Genomic DNA, 19,228 nt, shown 5'->3' with positions numbered 1-19,228 from the left:
AATGTGCTAATTCATGTACATGAAAGGTTGTACAGAGATAAAAACTTTTAGAGCTTTACTGAATCACACTTGTTGAAAAGACAAAGCAGCCCATGAAATGGGCCGATTCGCTCCTTATGTCAGTCATTACTGAGCAGCCATGACGCTCTGGGCGTGGGGGACTCAACAGAGAGCAAGACGGATCTGGTCTCTTCACCCTGGAATTTTTTTTTTTTTTTTTAACTTATACTTCAGTCTATTGGGTCTTATTTGAGAAACTGAGTCTCCTCTCTCAAAGAATAGGATTTTTACATTTTAAAAAAATATCTGAATTACCAGTTTGACTATAATTTTATAGTAACCTACAATCTTGCTTCATAATGACAAGTGTCTTATGATGAACAATTCATGACTTCCTGCCTTTTTTAAAATTTATTTCAGGATATTATGGGGGTACAAACGTTTTAGATACGTGTTATGACTTTGCCACACCCAAACCATGATTTGGGGTGTGCCTTTTCCCCGCTACAATGCTCACCACATCCATTAGTTATGAGTTTACCCACCCCCATCCCCCTAATCCCTGGAGAATATTACTACCGTGTGAGCACCACAGTGTTGATCAGTTAGTGCCAATTTGATGGTGAGTACATGTGGAGCCTATTCTTCCATTCTTGTGATAACTTCACTTCAGAAGATGGGCTCAAGCTCTATCCAGGAAAATATAAGATGCTAGATCACTGTCGTTTCTTATAATTAAGTAATATTCCATTGTGTATATATATACCAAATTTTAACAATCCACTCATGAATTGACGGGCACTTGGGTTGTTTCCACATCCTTGCAATAGTGAATCGTGTTGCCATAAACATTCGGGTGCAGATGTCTTTATTACAGAATGTCTTTTTCTCTTTTGGGTAGATGCCTAAACTTAAATTCTAACCAGAAGACAAACAGGTGATGCCAATGTAAGAAATGCAATGATGGAGAAACAGCACTTTGAAAGCACTTAGTAGGGGGACCTCTCCTTAACTGCGGTTGGGTGGGAAGGACCAAATGGGCTACTTTGTCCTAAGTGAAGTCTAAGCCAAGCAGGAGTTAGGCCAGGTCTCGGTAAGCTGAGCAACTAAGATGCAGAAACAGAACCACCTTACCAAAGGGATGCTGCTGCCAATTCTGATACCCATACAACACAGTGACCAACATCTCTGAAACAGAAGCTTCCAGCTGCCAAAGTCATACCTGATATCAACAACACTCATTATCTAATTAATTCACTGTGGTAGACAGACTGCTGAGGTGGTTCCCAAGGACCTGAGCCTCCTGGTATTTACTCCTGGGTAACTCTCTCAGGGTTAGGATTAGAGTTAAGAGTGGACTGGCCTAATGACTTGCTTGTAACCAACAGAATGTGGCAATCACTTCCCTGATTTGATTATAAAACCTGTGACTTTTGTCTTGCTAGCAGACTCTCTCCATGGCCTTCTCAGCTTGCATGCTTTGAAGCAGCAGCTTCTACACTGGAGAGGACACAGAAGGGCCTCTGGCCAGCAGCCAGCTAGGAACCAAGACCCTCAGTCCAACAGCTCAAAGGACTGAATTCTGCCACGGTTATGTGAGCGTGAAAGCAGGTCCTTCTCAGTTGGGCCTTCAGGTGAGACCCAGTCCTGGCTGACGACCTGATCGCAGCCTGGGAGGGCAGCTGAATTGGAGGCCCCAGGGCAAGTTGTGCCCAGTTCCCAACCCACAGAAGCTGAGAGATTATGAACTAGTGTCGTAAACCACTAAGTTATGGTAATTTGTCACACAGTAATAGATAACACACTCACGTATGTGTGTTTATAATTTTTACAAATATTTTCTATGACAATCGTAGATAAAAGTTACTAGGTTCAGTATACTTATTAAGCAGAAAGTTTCCCCTGTAGATAGAACAAATTTTAACTGGTAATTCCACACATTCCTTTAATGCAGAAATGAAGGATCAAAGTGTCGGGCCCTGAAAACAAGTCCCCAGTCCTCTCGTTGTCCTGGAAAGGTGAGCTGTTCTCTCCTCAAACCCCAATGCCCCGAGAGCAACACAAGTTGAGACAGCTGTGAAGGGTTAAGAGTCTAGAAGGGCACCTGGAGGTCATGATGCCTCCCAGTGGATTAGCCTGTGGGCTGTGACATCAACTGCAGTTCAGCCCTGGCTCAGCCTCGTACAGATGCAGGGGCTGAGGCAAATCACTAGTTTTCTATGCCTTCGTTTCTTCATCTGTCAAATGAAAACAAAATAACGGCCCACACTTTGAGGGGCTATTGTGATATTTTAACCAGTTAATTCATGTAAAGCGTTTAGTCCAGAGCCTGTGGAATGTTAGGTGACTTGCTGGCATCATCGCCATTACTGTTACTGGTGTTAAGTCCCATTGCTAGTACATTCCCTATCTGTGCACGATCTCAGCTGCCACCTGCTAGCTGCATGACCTTGCACAAATTACACTTCCTAGCAATGGCCTTCCTACTTGGAAAAGAGTGATCACCGTGCCCACCTCCCAGGGGGCATGGCGAGGTAGACTGGAAATGCACGGAAAGCTCTTGGAATCGTGCTGGCACACAAACCACAAAGCAAACTCCTTCATGGAATTCCTTAATTCTACTGTAAGGTAAGAGCAGTTGCCACTGGGAAATATGACTGTTCCCCTGGTCTGCAGGTAAAACTGTAACCAAGACCCTTGAGTTTTGCCTAATAAGGTGCTAAGACAAAGTGGACATTTTGGAAAATTCGTTTCTTTGCAACTCAGGGGAAATGGTAGCTGGAACTCACAGTTTAAAAAAGATCCAGGAGGTAAACTATCTTAGCAGCGGGGGAAAAAAATCTTTCCATTTACTTATTTTTTCTGTAAATTGGGAAAAATCACGAACATTTGGTCTTAGAGTACAACACTTCTGTCAGATTTTGGAATGTTCTAAATTCATATTGTTTGGAACCACAGGATGCTGAGTGTCTAACTGGCTATGCTGCCCTAATCACGTGCTCTAACTGGTAAGTAACACCAAAGTCAAGAACTTATGTAAATGCTTCAACTGCAAAGGCGAAAGGTTTTTCTTTCTATGGCAATTCTTACTAGGACTACCCAGAATCCTGAGGAGCATTTTAAATTTTATTGGCCTTGCAATTCTACTTTTAGTCCTCTTCCCATGCCTCTTTCTCAAGGAGCCAGTGGAAACTGGGGGCTGGGAAAATCCACACCCCTGCCCCGGGTCTCTGCTGTCTCTCACTCTCTAGCCCTGTGTCCATCCCACGGGGTGTCCCACACAGCAGAAAAGGATGAAACTAATAACCATTTTGTTTGCTATAAGTAAATGACATTTGAAAGGGTTGACATTGTTAAGACAATCTTAAATAGTCCTTGTTGACAAAGAGATGCCCCTAACCCTAGGTCAATTAAAGCAAGGCTGAAACCTGAGATTTAAGGTGGGAGAAAAAGGAACAGGAACTGTCCTGCTCTCCCAAACCTCTGCCACCCACTCTGTTGAATTTTGGGATTAACTTAGACAGACACCCATCTACCAAGGGCAGGAGGGGAGGTGGCTCATGGATGCTGAGAACTTGTGTCTTCCAAGGCCTGGGGGCAAACTTCAGTCACTGAACGGTGGCACCATGTGTTCCCCTCTAAGATCTAAATAGAAGACCTTAAATTACATTTTCCCCAACATTTCTCTTACTGAGTACTCTTCTCACCCAGGGGGAGGCAAGCTGCATCCTTATTCTTCATCGACAGAGAAACGGGGTTAAGATTTAATGGGTTCCCCAAGGTCATACAGCTATAAAGAGGCCAAGCCAGGACTCGGAGCCACTTTTCTCTCCAAGTCCAGAATTCTGGGCATGATCCAAGCCACCTGTCAATTTTATAACTACGATGCGAGAACACAGCACTCTTGACCTACTAAATCCACATGGAAGTCACGTCAGGGGAGAGAAGTTAAAGAAATCTCATTATTTTACATCGTTGATGTCCATGAGAGGAGCATCTTCTTCTCTCAGGGACCTTTTATGCTTGAAAACAGTTGTCTTGATTTTGCTTCACAAACTGTCTCCCCTCCCATCCCTTCTGCCACCCTCTTTTGCAATCAGTTTCTTACTGAGCCTCTGTAACCCATGGCTTCGTCTTCAGCCATGCTGAGGGAGAAAGGAGGACAAAAACACTTCCTAACGGCAGGCAGAGACAAGAAACAGAAAAGAGACTAAAATATATGAGAGAAAACAGAGGAAGTTTCAAAAGTACCATGTACTGCAGCTGAATAAATTATGCTCCAAGGAACAGACTCTCCCTACTAAGAAACTGGAAGTCAAACTTAAATGAATTGACTCGACGAAATCCGACACATCCAAATCTTAGTGATAAATCAGGCATCCGATTTTTCTAGATAAGTCAGTGGAGAAATCAATCCACACGGAACCATAGTGTTCATTCCAAGGATTACAAAGACGTATGGATGAGAGTTTCCAGCGTCGGCTTCCTCCACTGTACAATGCTCTCTCTGTATTAGAGCTTCTCGGTGCGGAGCAAATTCAGCATACGCTCCTGGAAGGCTCCCACGAATGGAATTCTGTTGACACCTCCGCTGGCAGAGCAGCGGCTTCTGGGAGTGTATGTTGGCGTTGCTTCCCAGCTGTTCTCATTTTGCCTCAGCCAGAGGGAGATGGGAACAGCTGAGGGCTTCACCCCCAAAGCTCAGCTTGGCCCCATCGTTAGCACATCTCACCCCTGCAGCTGCCAAGGCAAAGACTAGCACGCCAGCAGGAAAGCAGCTGACTGGCTTTTCTGACTGAGCGTTTGGAGCGTTGGAAGCTGAGAACCGGGCTGCCAGGTGGGTTCGGCTCATTTTCCGTGCAGCTCAGGATCCACTCGCTCCATATGCCACGAGGTGAGAGCGGTGCCTGACGTTCTCACCACTGTACCACCAGGTCCTGGCGCAACTCTCGGATGAAAACAGGCAGCAAATAAACGTGTTGACTAAAAGACCCAAGGAATCAATAACAGGAACATTCACTTCTGAAAACACAGTGGAGCAAACTGATGCAGATAGAAAACCTTCCTGCTACAGACACATAAAAACGCTAAATAAAATGTGACTTTGTGGAGTACCCACATAACTGAACCAGAACGAGAGGAAGGGAAATTACCAGGGAATTACAGGAACCCCCAGCCAGAGCACTCAAACCCTGCCAGCGCCTTGGACACCCAGGAAGCGCAGCGGATGTAGCTGTCAGTCCTGGAGCTGCAAGTTCAGCAACACAAGGTGTGATCCTGAACACACAGGATGGGAAAGTGTAGCTGAGGCCCTTCCCAAGTCCTCAGGGCTAGGAAAACTTTACCAAATGCCCCAGGGAAACTTCAGAGTGACATGTCTACCCGGAGATCTGGTGAGGGTTCAGATCTCTCCTAAGAGAAATCAAAACTTCAAGCCTTTTCCCCATGGGTGTGGAACCAAAATTACAATAACCATGTGGTATAAAATTCCCACAAAGAAATTTACACAAAAACTTGGTTTAGAGAAGTGAAATCCCCCGGGTACCTGTTATAAGTAAATAAACTCTGCTCCACAGGAACTTTATAGCCTAGGGTGTCTCTTACCCCCATGGAGGGGCAGTGGTAGAGGGGAGGGCGGCTGAAAAAGAGCTCACAGTTTAAAATTGCAAGGCACTGGAAGAGAATCCAGGATAATCCAGACCCAGCACCCTAAGAACTTGAGAGAATAACCTGAAATTATTGAAGACATTCAAATTTATCAAAGACATGAAAGAATACAAAGAAATCATGATTATCAAGACAACATATTACTTTTTAAAAGATCTAAGAAGTTTAAGAGCAAAATAAAGCTTACATGAATGAAAAAAATAAAGACATTGGAAAATGTAAAGTCAGTCAACAGACAGTTTAAACAGCAACTTAGACACAGCTCAAGAGAGAACTGGTGAAATGGAATTTAGACTTGGAGATATCACCCAGAATATAAAGCTAAAAACAGGATGACTGAATGATAGGTCCAATTATATATAATAAAAGTTCCAAAGGTGGTAATGGAGAAAAAAGGGCAAGGAAGTAGTTGAACAGATAGTGCCTAAGATTTTTCATAATCGATTGGATTCAAAAAGCACAGCAAGACCAGACATACATAAATTAAGAATAAATCCATATAAAAACACATGATAATGAAACGACAGAACCACATACACAAAAATAAAGAACTGCCTTAAAAGCAACAGAGAAAGAGGCAGGTTTGGTGCAAAGGAACAATCATTAAACCAAAGACTTCTCAACAATAACAGGAGAGGTAGGTGATGTCTACTAAAGAAAAATAACTGCCAACCTAGAATTCTACACAGAGCTAAACTAACATTCATGAAAAAGACAAAACAAATGTTTTCCAGGCAAACAAATACAGAGAATTTGCTACTCAGGGACCTTCAATGGAAGACTACTTTCACAAGTGGGAAACTGAGTCCAGAAGTGGAAGCAGTTTTCATGAAGCTGTGACAAATAAACGATCTGATTACACTGAATAAATCAAAATATGCCTGGGCTGCTCAACACAGAACAAAGCCTACTACTGCCCACTACATTGGATGAGAAATGTGTTTCAAAATGGTAGAACCAAAATACTAGACAACGATAATAAAAAGTTGGGAGAATGACGACAGGCATCGAAGCACATTTAGCCTGCAGAATTGTTTGGAGGAGGCCAGAATTACTGACTCCTAGACTGTTACTGAAGTACAAATGTTGAAAATTTAACAGTACTACTGAAATTGTGGAGACAGAATATATACCCTCTAAATTAATAGAATGGGAAGAAGTAGGTATTAATAATCCTTCAGCAATATAATGCAAGAAAAAAGGTATCTAAAAACAGCAAAAGTTAATTATTCTCATTAATGTTGGAAAAAAACAAGGATGCTTATAATCACCACTTTTGTTTACCATTGTAACAGAGGTGCTAGCCAATTAAAGAAGAAAAATAAAAGTAGTAGAATGCTTAAGAACTGTAAAGGAAAAAACAAGACTTACCCTCACTTTCAGGTGATCATTCTCTTAGAATTTCTATGAAATCAATTTATAGATAAACTATTAGAATAAAAATTGAGTGAGATTATGGAATTCAAAGTCAACATACAAAAATCAGTAACATTCAATAAAGAAATAACTCCTCAGATAAAACAAGACAAGACTAGCCATGAGCTGGCACTTGGAGCTGAGTAGTAGAAATGGGTTATTCAGAACAGTTTGTTACTTCTGTGTATGTTCAACATTTTTCATATTAAAAAGTTAAGATCTAAAGAACACAATGATACCACTTAGAATGACAAAAACTTTATCAGGTACTTAGGGTATCTATAAATATCTTACAAAGATGTGCAAGAACTTTGGGGAGAAAATTATTGAAAACATTGAACGTTAAAGAGAATAGGTAGAGAAATGACCACATTCATGATGGGAATTTCATGAGTATGCCAATTCTCCTCCAAATTAATCTCAGTGCCCATAGGGCACTCTGCAGAACTTAGCAAGATGACTAAAATTCACATGAAACACTAAAATTTCAAGAATAGTCAAGACAATTTTGAAAGGAAGGCAGAGAAAGGAGGAGGAGAAATTAACCTTTACTGAGCACTTAGCATGGGCCAGGCACTGTTCAAAGAACTTTACATGTATTATCACACTTCATTCTCACTACAACCCTGTGGAGGTAGCTACTATCATCATTATTTCATAGACAGGGAAACTGGGGAAGAAAAAGACTATATTAAATACGTGTGAAGTTTAAAGTAACCAACCATCCAGGGTTGCCCAGCACTAAATAAGGGGTTTCCTGTGATGTAAGATTTTTAGTGCCAAGCCTGGGAAAAACCAGGCACACCAAGATGGTTGATCACCCTGCCAAGACCACACGTCAGTAACTAGGTGGCAGAGCCAATACCCAAACTCCAGCAAGCTGGCTTCAGTGTCTGCCCTCTGCACCACTGTATACCACCCAGTCTAAACACCTGAGCCTTATTATAAAGTATAGGATACTGAACACAGTATGATGCTGGAACTGGGATAAATAAATAGTCCGGTAGAACAAAGAACCCAGAAGCTTATCTCTGTGTACTTGGTGTTTATCAGAAGGGGGAAAGGATTCAACAAATGTTGCTAGGGCAACTTATCCATATGGGGAAAAAATAGATACTGACTTTATACGATAAAAATTAAATTCCCATGATGTTAAAAGTGAACAGCAAAAATTTTAGATTTAGAAGAGACTATAAAAATTTATCTCAGAGCTCAGGAAAGAGAGGATTGCTTAAACCAAACTTAAAAAGACACATGGGCAAATGATAAAAATTGGTAATTCAGAGAAGAAATACAAAGAACATATAAACACAAAAAGTCTTAGAGTCTCTAGTAATCAGAAAAATGCCAATTAAAACAACGAAATATTTTACAACCCATTTGGCAACATTTAAAAGACTGAAAATATCAAGTATTGACAAACGTGTGGGTAACCAGAACTCTCCAACAAGCACGCACGAAAATTAATACAAGCAATTTAACAAAATGTGCAAGTAGAAAATCGGTGCACTCCACAACTCAGAAATTCACCTGTGACAGATTCCCTAGAACTCACAACTGGACATAAGGAGATAGGAATAAGGATTCTTGCATAATTATAATATCAAAAAGTCAGGAGAAACAGATTTATCCACAGAGGAGTGCACAATTTATGGTTTAGTCATTCAATTAAGAAGAATGAACCAAGCACATATAACATGAATAAGTCTTAAAAGTTATTGTTTTTTAAAAAAACAAAAAAGCAAGTTGCAGAAGGTTGTCATATGCAGTAGGGTACCACTTACCTAATATTTAAACAGAAAAGCAAAATCAGTTATTGATTGGGGATATGTATATATACAAACCCACCAATTTCATAGTGTCGCCTCTGGAGGAGGAGGACTGAGAACTAGATGGGTGGGGAGAAGGAGCGTTGGCTGCAGATTGTCTAATATTTTACATCTTCAAATTTTACAAGTTCTGAAGCATACGTAGTAAAATCTGGTTGGCGAGGATAACAGTAACTTGTTCTATGTCATTTTTCCAACTTTAAAACGTTCATATTTTATAAAAGAATCATGAGGCCAAAATTCTTTTTCAAGCGTTTTCATGATATCTCAAATCATACTGAAATTGGTTAAAATATGATTTTAGTTTAACATTTTTACTTAGTATGCCTTGTTTCAGGAATGTAGCTTTCCACAAACCAGAGTGCGGCTGCACTTCAAGATACAGCACAGACTCTGACTCCTAATGCGGGCTTCCAAGAACACTGACAAAATACCCAGGATTAAAACAAAAACAAACAGAACAAAACAGCAAAACCAGGTTCTCAGATCATATTCAGCTTCGAGTGAGCACAGATCTCACAAGAAATGCTTAAATACTATCCTGGCTTTAATTACAAACATAGCAAAACACAAAACAAGGAATCTCTTGGTCAAATTGCAAGCCAGTGCTCACTATGTCCTGCTAGGGGAAGACAAGTCAAGGTATATCAATATTTCTAAGAATGGATCACCTAAACCGACTGGGGAGGCCAAAGCTTCCGGGAACAGGTAAACAGAGAGAAGGTCCAAAGTTATCCAATGAAGCTGTCCAATTTTTTAAACAGTTGCCAAGAAGCTGAGCTCTTAATGTAGCCTCGGGATGACACGAAAGCTTAAAGGATAAAAAATATCAATATAATGCTGAATTATTCAGTTTCTCCACTCCATCTATCAATTGGAGGTGAGGTATATTGGGCATTAAATAAAGCACAAAGAAACAGGATGAAAAATGAGCTGGAGAAGGTACGAAGATTGAAGTGGCAGCCGTGGGAAAGCGTGGTATTCAGTGCACACATTTCAACTGGCAAACAGAGTTTATTTGAACTGCATTATCATTCTGTTTAAAACCAAACTAAATTACAGTCTCATCACTATAGGCATTATAATTACGCCAAAGATAGAGGACATCAATTACACAGTGTTTACCACGGCAAGGTCAAGACCTGGTCTCCATCACGACATGGCCTAGACATTGCCTCGCATCTGTCACTTGGCAGATACTCACCATCCGAGGCCACAGTTTCCTCTTCTGCAGGATAGAAACAGCACTGGCTGCAAGATTCTTTCCCCAAGGTTGTAGGAGACAGTGCTTGCAAAGACCTTGGCACAGCTCCTGGCACCAAAGGCACTCAATAAGTGCCATTTTAAGGATTAAGTAACTATGTGATGGTATGAAAACTTTAGGTTTAATACTAATCAAACACATGTTAAAAAAAAAAAAAAACAGCTACTGAAAATGCGCAAACACCACTTTTGAAAACATTCTGATTATATCAATCTCACTTCTTGGTCTCAGAGAGCTGATAATTAAAGAACATGCACATGCTCCACAGCTTTTTAATACAGCTCCCTGCGGCACACAGCCAAAGGGCTGCAGGGCTGGCCGTTTGGTAAAGAAACATCTGAAAATGTTTCTCACACCTGTCTTTATAAATCATGGATACTGCAGGAACAGTTTAGCTTTGAAAAGCCTCTGAAACACGCTGCTAAAAAATTTTTTTTTGCAACTGTAATGAGTTCATTACAGCATCATCTACACCAGGAAGAAATGTGCTTAGCTTCTTTAAATGATGTAGCTACATTCCTTAAATTTTTTTTTTTTAGTTTGCACAGCTGCAACATTTATCTAATTAGGTATATGTTGACTTTGATTTTTATGGCTTTTGAAAATAAAGTTTTGAAACATTTAAAAATGAGTTTAATTTTTGTTTCCACAAGGGAGTAGAAAGGCCAAATGACAAGAGAAAGAAAACGTGTGTATGTCGAGTATTGGTGATAAAGCCGGGGGCTGACTTCTACATGTGCATGGCAGAGTGACAGGTGTCTGAGTACTGCCTCCTGAAACTCTGCAGGAAAGGAATCATTACAATAAAAAACAAAGAATTGGAGAGAAGATAACAATAGGTAAGAGGAAGTAGCAAAGCTTTGGAAGATTGAAAGAGGATGGACAAGCGGTTACCCATTTAGCAGGGAAAGAGCTGGAACCCATGAGCTGGAGGGGAGGGACGCCATCAGAAGGCAAGATGGATAAGCAGAACTTTGGAAAGATTGGGGAATAGCGGGCACTGGGCACCTTTCAAGGCCAGTGCAGGGTGGGGCTGAAAGACTATGCGTGGGGTGGGGGGGGTTGGTTAGAGCCCCAGATCCCCTGGCAAAGCCAGCACAGCCAGGTGACTGCCCGTCTCACTGGCAGACACGAGAGCTGTGTTTCCTGAAGACGTTCAAGTAGAGAAGTCTTGGACTCCCAGGCACAGGGAGGGAGGGGTAGCAAAGTGCCAAATTGTAAACAAAATGATGTTTTTTAAAAAGCATACTTAATGGCAAGACGTCCTCTTTAACCCAGTTGCCCTGCTTAGCTCACGGGCTCTGCAGCCAGGTTTAAATTGCCTTAGCAGGACGCTGAAGGATTCTTCTTTGGAAAAACTGACCAGTCTAAGAAAAAAGACAGAGTCAGTAATATATAGGGGTCTCCCGATAAAATGAAAGTCCCTCAGTCAATAAATCCATCTGTGGAAGTACACAGAACTTCCAATCAGCTCTTTACTGTCCCATTATTAAATATCAGAGTAAAAAAATCAGGCATTTAAAGAAAGTCAAGTATTACAACAAATGAGGAAAAAAGAATCTCAGAGCTAACAATAGAAATGAAGCAAACAAAGAATGCTCAACAAGTAATGATTCACACACTCAGACGGCAATCTTGAATTCATTACAAAAAAGAACAGGACATTATAATAAAAATATTCATAGAATAAGACACGCCTCTTAGAAATTGAATGTATGTTAGAAATAAAAAATTAAATAGAATGATTAGAACATGAAATTAAACTGTCTCAGAAAGTAGAACAAAAATGCAATGAGATAAAATATAAGAAAATTAAAGGGTGTTTTCAGGAGGTTGGGACCGTCAGCTAATAGCAGTTTCAGAAAAAGCATGGTAAAAATAGTGAGGAAGAAATAATTGAAGAAATAATACAAGAAAGTGTACTAGAACTTTAAAACATGAATTATCAAACTTAAAGGGCCCACCGAGTTCCTAACACAATTACTGATAAGAACTTCGCTAAAGCCCATCATCATGAAATGTAAAAATACTAGAGAGAAAAAGAATAGCTTCCAAAAAGAAAAAAAAAAAAAAGACTACATTTAAAGAATTGGCAATCGGAATGCTATCGACTTCTCAGGTAGTAATGGCCATAGAGACAATGAATATCTTGTAAAATATTGAGAAAATATGACTTCCACCTTGGAATTTTATACCAAAAAAAAAAAACTAGAAATTGAGGGTGGAATTTGTGTGTTTTCTTTTCGTAGGGAAGGTATGGCAAACACACATTCCAGCCTTCTTTTACTCAGAGAACTCTGCTTTGTTTGAAGCACAAACTGATACATATATATATATATATATATATATAAGTTGCTAGAAGTTGCTGGACATTGTGTTCCATAAAAATGAGGAATGAAAGAGAAAGTTCTGGTGCTCAGAATACAGATGATCCAACAGAGGAAGATGCAAAAGCAATTTCCAGCATCTTGGTAATAAGGAGGTAGACCCGAGAGAACAGCTGCACTGTATGTCTACAAAGTAACCAGCTCATACTGGAACAGGAGGATAAAGGGCTCCAGGAAAAATGATATCAAGAAAAAATAATGGATAGATTACCTGATGTGTCTGATCATACTGGAGGTTTAATAGTTCTCCAAGAAAGATTGGAGGTAATGCAGGGGTTGTGTAAGTGCTAAGAAAAAAAAAATACATTCCCTATTCTCACTCTCAGTACAGGTTTCACCTCTGGTCACCAAAATGTGTGGGGATTTCTCCCCACCGACAACCAATTCTTCAGCAAACAACTGGGTTTTCTACAATTTAACTCAATTCTCAAACTGTCTTCCTGGGGATAGTGTCAGAGCCCACAGGTTAAGGGTTCAGTCCCACAAGACTGCTACCCACTACAGATGCCAATCACAAGTAGGAGGTTGTCCCCTATATTTCTGACCAACTGGCCATTGGCTTATTATATTAAGGATATAATAAAGCATACAGATGGAAGAGATGCACACGGCAAAGGACTCCGGGAAAAGATGCACAGCTTCTATGCTTTCTCCAGACACGCCACCCCCTAGGTACCTCCATGTGTTCATTCAGCAATCTGGAAACTCTCCAAACCCTGCCCTTGTGCGTTTTTATGGAGACTTTATTACATAGGCGTGATTGATTACACCCACTGTTGCCCACTGCTCATCAACTCAACCTTAGTCCCTCCCCACCCCAGGTTGGGAGGGTGGGGCTGAAAGTCCCAACTTTAATCATCCCTTGGTCTCTCTGGTGACCAGCCCTAATCCTGAAGCTATCTACGGCCACCAGTCATCTCATTAACATACAAAGCCCACTTCTTAGCACTCCAGAGATTCCAAGCATTTTAGGAGCTATGTGCCAAGAACCAGGAGTAGAGACCAAATATATATTTACTATATCATAGGTTTGTACACAGAAAAAAGCAAATAGTTAAAAAAAAAAGGCAATTATTAACTCTAGGAAAAAAAAGTTGCAAGAGGAATAAAATGGATTCATAAAACATTGCAGGACAAACCTGAAAAATATTTGCAAAGTCTTCATTGTGCAAACACTGAATGTTGTTTTTAAGAAATTGTGCCATTACTATATTGGGAAGCTGAAAAGAAAAGGAGACAGTGTCGCTGGAGTAAAGCAAGCAGGCGGAAATAATAAGAAAGGAGATCCAGAGAGGAAAGCAGGAATTGGGTTGTCCAGGTTTGGATTTCCTTTCCTAAGGACAGAAAGACACTGGAGAGTTTTAAACAGGAAACTTGCATGATCTTACTTATCATTGAAAATGACTTTGCCCATAGTGTTGAGCAGAATACACCATGCAGGGATGAGGAAAGCCAGTATACCAGTTAAGAGGCTACTATAGGAAACAGAAGAGGCTTCTGCAGAAGAGATTTTTTTTTTTTTTTTTTAAAGTGGCCTAAATTGGGAAAGGCACACTTTGAGATGGAGGGCAGTGGATAGATGGGAATATACTTTGGAGGTTGATGGCTTATGGAGCCAAAGAAGAGACGCAGGGATGACTTCCTAAGTGTTAGCACAGGCATCCGGAGAAGGCAGAGGGTGTCATTACTTCGTTGGGGAGGACTGGGAAGGAATGATTAGCAAGTGGGGGGTTTGCAATCTAGGATTCTGTTTTGCACCTGTTAGGGCTGAGGTGCCCTGGAAGGTACCAGGTAGGCAACTATGCCAGGGCTGGGTATAACAGACGAGGCTAGAGACAAGCCCAGAATATATGCCTGGTCCCCAACAAGGATGCCTCCTTTTCTCTGGTTAACACAAAGAAACGCTTCGTTCTACGTTTGGATGTTTAAACCACCTTGACAGTACAAATTGGGGCACTGATTGAGACTCGAGACTGAGAATTCAAGGGTAAACAAGCAAAGAATCTTGGAATATCACTATTAAATCCATTCAAAGTGTTTAGGACTAACTGTTTTTCTATTTGGGGTCATATCTATCCTAAAGAAAAACTCCAAAGTTGTAGTCATAAAATAAAAAGCCATGAAATAATTTCCCATTATTAGCTTGATTGAACATTTTCCTCAAAAAAAAAAAAGTATTTTGTTCATACTCAGTTGATGTCTGTTTATGTGCACAGAGTATGTGCCAAGTCAAAGACCACCTCAGGCACACTTTGAGACTCTCTCAGTTTCTTAAAAGTTCTTTCTCAATAAACATTCAAAAGGACCAATTTGTACACAAGTATTTCAAAGCACTTTTGAAAGCTACCGTTTTCATTTGCAGGTCACAGTTCCTCAACCAAACACTCAGCAGTATTCTTTCTTGGCTTTATCACTGCTTCTGCGTTGCTTTGGGCCATCCTCTTATTTAATCATTAATTCCCAAATTGGTCTTCACTGTGTGGATTTTAAGAACAACTCGGTTTTAGCCACATTACAGTAGATGTGTTGGGGGTGGAGAGGCTAGCAGTAGCAATGTGCAAAATAAAACGTACCATAAAGTGGTAACAGTTACTGATTGAGGCCAGTTGGTGAGAAATAAACGCCTGTTATACAGAATCATAGAAATTTGGAGCTCCAGGCCATAGGCAAGTCAGTCATTGGTGGACCGACAGCGCCCCTAGCGGTAGAAGGCGGGCAGCGGCAGCGGCGACTCGGGGAAGCTCCCGAATTTTTAAAAAGGCACCTGCTGGGCGAGTCCCCATTATGCAAACAGGATCCACAGGTGCCCAATTTTAAGGGGATCCAACACGGAAAAATCTAAGTCTGTAAAACAGCTATAATATCTGCACTTTAGCTTAATTCGTAAATAAGTTTTCGCTTTACACGAGGTTGATGTGAGCAATTATTTACAGCCGAGAAACTGAGTGGCGAGAGGGGGGATAATTCTGCTAAAGTTTGGCCGCCACTGACAACTAGGGAGTCATCTAGAAAAAACGGGGGGTGGGGGAAGAAAACTAGGAAAACAGGTAAGAGCGTCAATTTTTGAAAACTGGAGACGGCTGTGGAGCGCAGGAGGCACACCTGCGGAGGAAGGGGCCGGCTCGCCTGCGTGGCTACCGCGCATCCGCCCGAATGCATCAGCGGGACAGGCGGGGGGCGGCAAGGAATTTCGTGGAGGGTTGACCCAGAGCTCGGGGTGGGGGGGTTCGCTATGGGACAGGGCCAGTACGATGTCCCGACGCGCATCATCCCGGGGGACACGTGTAACTGTCAAGATAGAAAGAGACTTCCGGGCAAATGTCACCCAAAGGGTGAGGACGGGAGCTGTGCCATCCGAGCCGGGCACTGGCCGCGGCGAGGCCCCGGGCCGAGTGCCCCCTCCTGGCCCCCAGGAATTGGCACCTGGGACGGGGTCGGTCTCGGGCCCTGGGAGCGGAGCCCCCGGCCCCGCGGGTGCGCCCGGATGCGCCGCCTCGCCGGGCTGCGCTGGCACCCGGCGTGCCCCAGCGCAGCGCGCGGGGGCCCTGGGGAGGCGGGCAGCGAGCCGCCTGGCTCGGCGACTTACCTCGGGCCGCGCGGGGCGCGAGCAGAGCCCCGGCCAGGGCGAGCAGGAGGGCGCGCGCGGGGGGCGCGGGCGGCGGGCGCGCTGCCATCGTCGCCGGCCTTCGGTGCAGCAGCTCTCGGGGCCCGGCGGCGGGCGCTGCACCATCCCACGCGGGCGCCGAGCGGGGCCGGGGCGGCGCGACCGGAGGGATTTCCTGCCGCAGCGAGTCGGCTCCGACCCCCTCGCGCAGCGCCCGCGCCGCCGAGGAGCTGGGCTAGCCTTTCATTTTTCAAAAAAGTTTTCCCCCGCGTGTGTGCGTGTGTGTGCGCGCGCGCGCTGTCCTGGCACGAGCCAGCCTTGACCGTTGCAATAAATGAGCCAACTGTCCGAGTTGGCCCGGGGACGAGGACGATCGTTAGCGAGCGAGGGCAGGCCTGCGAAACCGACCCACGGCCAACAGTCACCGTTCTCATTACCACGGAGCAAGTCGTCTCCCCCGCACCCCGCCCGCCGGCGGCGTCCCGCGGGTCCTAGAGACCGCTCGGGCCCCCCGCCAGGGTCCCGCCCAGAGCCGCCGCTCGCCCACCCCGGGGGCGGCTCAGGGCAGGGCGCCTCCCCGGCCGCGCGCGCCGGCGGCACAGACGTGGCGCGGTGGCTGCGCGGGCGCCCGGAGCGCACACGTCCCCGCCCCGGGATGATGTGGCTGCGGAGCCCCGGGCGCCCGGCTGCCAAGAGCACACGCAGCGGCACAGTCCAGCTTTCCAGTCTGGAGCTGGAAACGATGACTCGGCTGCTCGCTCCCCGGCTCGCCCGGAGCCCTCGGAGCGGCGGCAGCGGGAAGGAAAGGCGGCCCCAGCGCCCAGACGCGCTCCCCGCGCCCGAGAAATAAGCCTGGCCTCGGGCACAAGGCCTCGGGGCATTACCCTTTTGACATAAAGTATCAGTTTCACGTTGGTTGATGGACTGGCTTACGTTTCTCACCATGGCCTGGACCCAGAAAAGGGTGCACGGCGATGTCTCCCAAACTTCCCTGAGCATACGAAGCATCTGGGCTGGGCTGTTGAAAACATACATTCCCCGGCGCCCTCCAAGGCCTTCAGAAGTCTCAGGCAGGGGCGGGGCAGCACCGGCGTTTGGAGAAACACCGACGAGAGGAAGGCAGCAAGGGGGAAAAACGTATGGAGGACGGTTGACACCTACCTTGTGAGGCTACCCTTATTCCCGACCTCAGGAAGACAATGCTACCCCCACGGAGACCAGTTATTTATGAATCTCCTAAAATGGGCGGAGCCCGGATAGTTTCCAAAGCCGCAGGTGATTCCACTGTGCAGCCAGGGCCTAGAACCACCTGTAGAAATTCCATCCGGGTCCTGCTGACCTCGCACCAATTCCTGACTGAGACCCCTAAGAGGATGGCTAGCGTTTGAGGAAACTCCCCTTCTTACCATCTCTTTCCACTGCAGAGTAGCTTTTCTCAAGAGCTCCCTCCCACCCCAGGTTTTTGCAGTGTTCCCAAAATCCAGGCCAACCCCCCTAACAAGGTGCAGACTTAAAAAAAAAAAAAAATCCCAGCGAGAGGCACGGGCTCATCTCAACACTCAATCAGGAAACCAGGCCTGATTCAAGCCCGGTTTAAACGCAGGTCTGTTGCTAACCAGCTTTGCGATGTCCTTTGTTCTTTCATTCACTCAGTCCAAATTAGCAACGCTGCGTTAGGAACTTGGGAAACCAAACTAATGAGAAATGCCTCTTGCCCTCAAGACTTCTCTGTCTGGTAGGACAAACGGATAAATCACCATTATTGAACACTGTGAGCTGGTTACTTAACCTATTTAATAATAATTAGGTTGTTAACTACTGCATTATTTATCACGTACTTCATGTAATCTGTGTGTTGTGCTAAAGCGCTTCATTTGCATTATTTCCTTTTAAAATCCTGACTATGTAGACCTGCAGCATACAGAGCTTAACTTCTACCTCTACTAACCACAACCACACAGGGAGGGAGTCAGTCACAGCCCAGCCTCAGATCTGTTTGCAGATACAGCCTGTGTCTTTGAGTTCTGAGCTTCAATTTTAGCATCTGTTAAGTGAAAGTAAAATACAAACCACCTGGTTGTGAGCATTAAATAAATTAATGCAATGCCTCCCACCCCATCTGATCCCTGGGATGTTTGTTAAGAATTCAAATCCCCTGGCATTGTGCTGGAGATTTTGATTAGGAAGGCCTGGGAAGGACAGTTTTAGCAAGTACTTAGGTGATTCTGATACTTGTGGTCCCCAGAACTTCAGAAACTCTGAGCAGGAGAATTACAAATTGTTTCCTTTGAGCTCAGCCGGCCAGATTTGCTCTGGGATGAGCACAGCTGTTGGCCGCTTGAATCATTCTGTCTGGTGAAATGGTTTATTCCTAATGGCCCTAATATGTGCTGTGCACTGAGCCCGGGCCCTTAGACACTTTCTTAGTTAACAAGTTTTTTTTTTTTTGCTTTTGAATATTCAATTCTTACTCTTGACTGCTGCAGAAGTCCAATTTTTGTTTTTGTTTTTTTGTTATTTGAGACAGAGTCTCACTCTGTTGCCCTGGCTAGAGTGCTGTGGCGTCAGCCTAGCTCACAGCAACCTCAAACTCCTGGGCTCAAGCGATCCTTCTGCCTCAGCCTCCCAAGTAGCTGGGACTACAGGCATGTGCCACCATGCCCGGCTAAATTTATATATATATATTTTTAGTTGTCCAGATCATTTCTTTCTATTTTTTTTTTTAGTAGAGACGGGGGGGGGGTCTCACTCTTGCTCAGGCTGGTCTCGAACTCCTCACCTTGAGCGATCCACCCGCCTCGGCCTCCCAGAGTGCTAGGATTACAGGCATGAGCCACCGCGCCCGGCCCAATTTAAAAAAAAAAAAAAAATCCTGGAAGTTGCAAAGATTTCTCCAAAGGGCTAAATGTGCTCCAAGACTGTCCTTGGTTTGTTTTTGACTAAATGAAACAAAAACATCCATTGCAGACCAAAAAAAGGAAAAAAGAAAAGAAAGGAAGGAAGGAAAAGAAAATCCTAGTGGCAAGCTCTGGTTTTCGCCCTCTCATTCACCATCTCTGTA

At 43.8% G+C, this 19,228-nt stretch overlaps 1 protein-coding gene across 1 annotated transcript in view; it reads right to left on the bottom strand.

Annotated features, from left to right (window-relative positions):
• Positions 1 to 16,648, bottom strand: part of ADAM12 (ADAM metallopeptidase domain 12) — a 307,846-nt gene extending 291,198 nt beyond the window's left edge. The window contains exon 1 of the mRNA XM_012655353.1: positions 16,150 to 16,648. Within this exon, the coding sequence (XP_012510807.1) occupies positions 16,150 to 16,237 (88 nt within the window). The 5' untranslated portion in view covers positions 16,238 to 16,648. The remainder of the gene's footprint in view (positions 1 to 16,149) is intronic.
• Between the last annotated feature and the right edge of the window lie 2,580 nt (positions 16,649 to 19,228).

Source organism: Propithecus coquereli, unplaced genomic scaffold (genome assembly GCF_000956105.1).
Source record: "Propithecus coquereli isolate 6110/MARCELLA unplaced genomic scaffold, Pcoq_1.0 Scaffold473, whole genome shotgun sequence".
NCBI classification, from domain to species: domain Eukaryota; kingdom Metazoa; phylum Chordata; class Mammalia; order Primates; family Indriidae; genus Propithecus; species Propithecus coquereli.
Note: the sequence above shows the minus strand (reverse complement) of the source record. Positions and strands in the feature narration are given on the sequence as shown.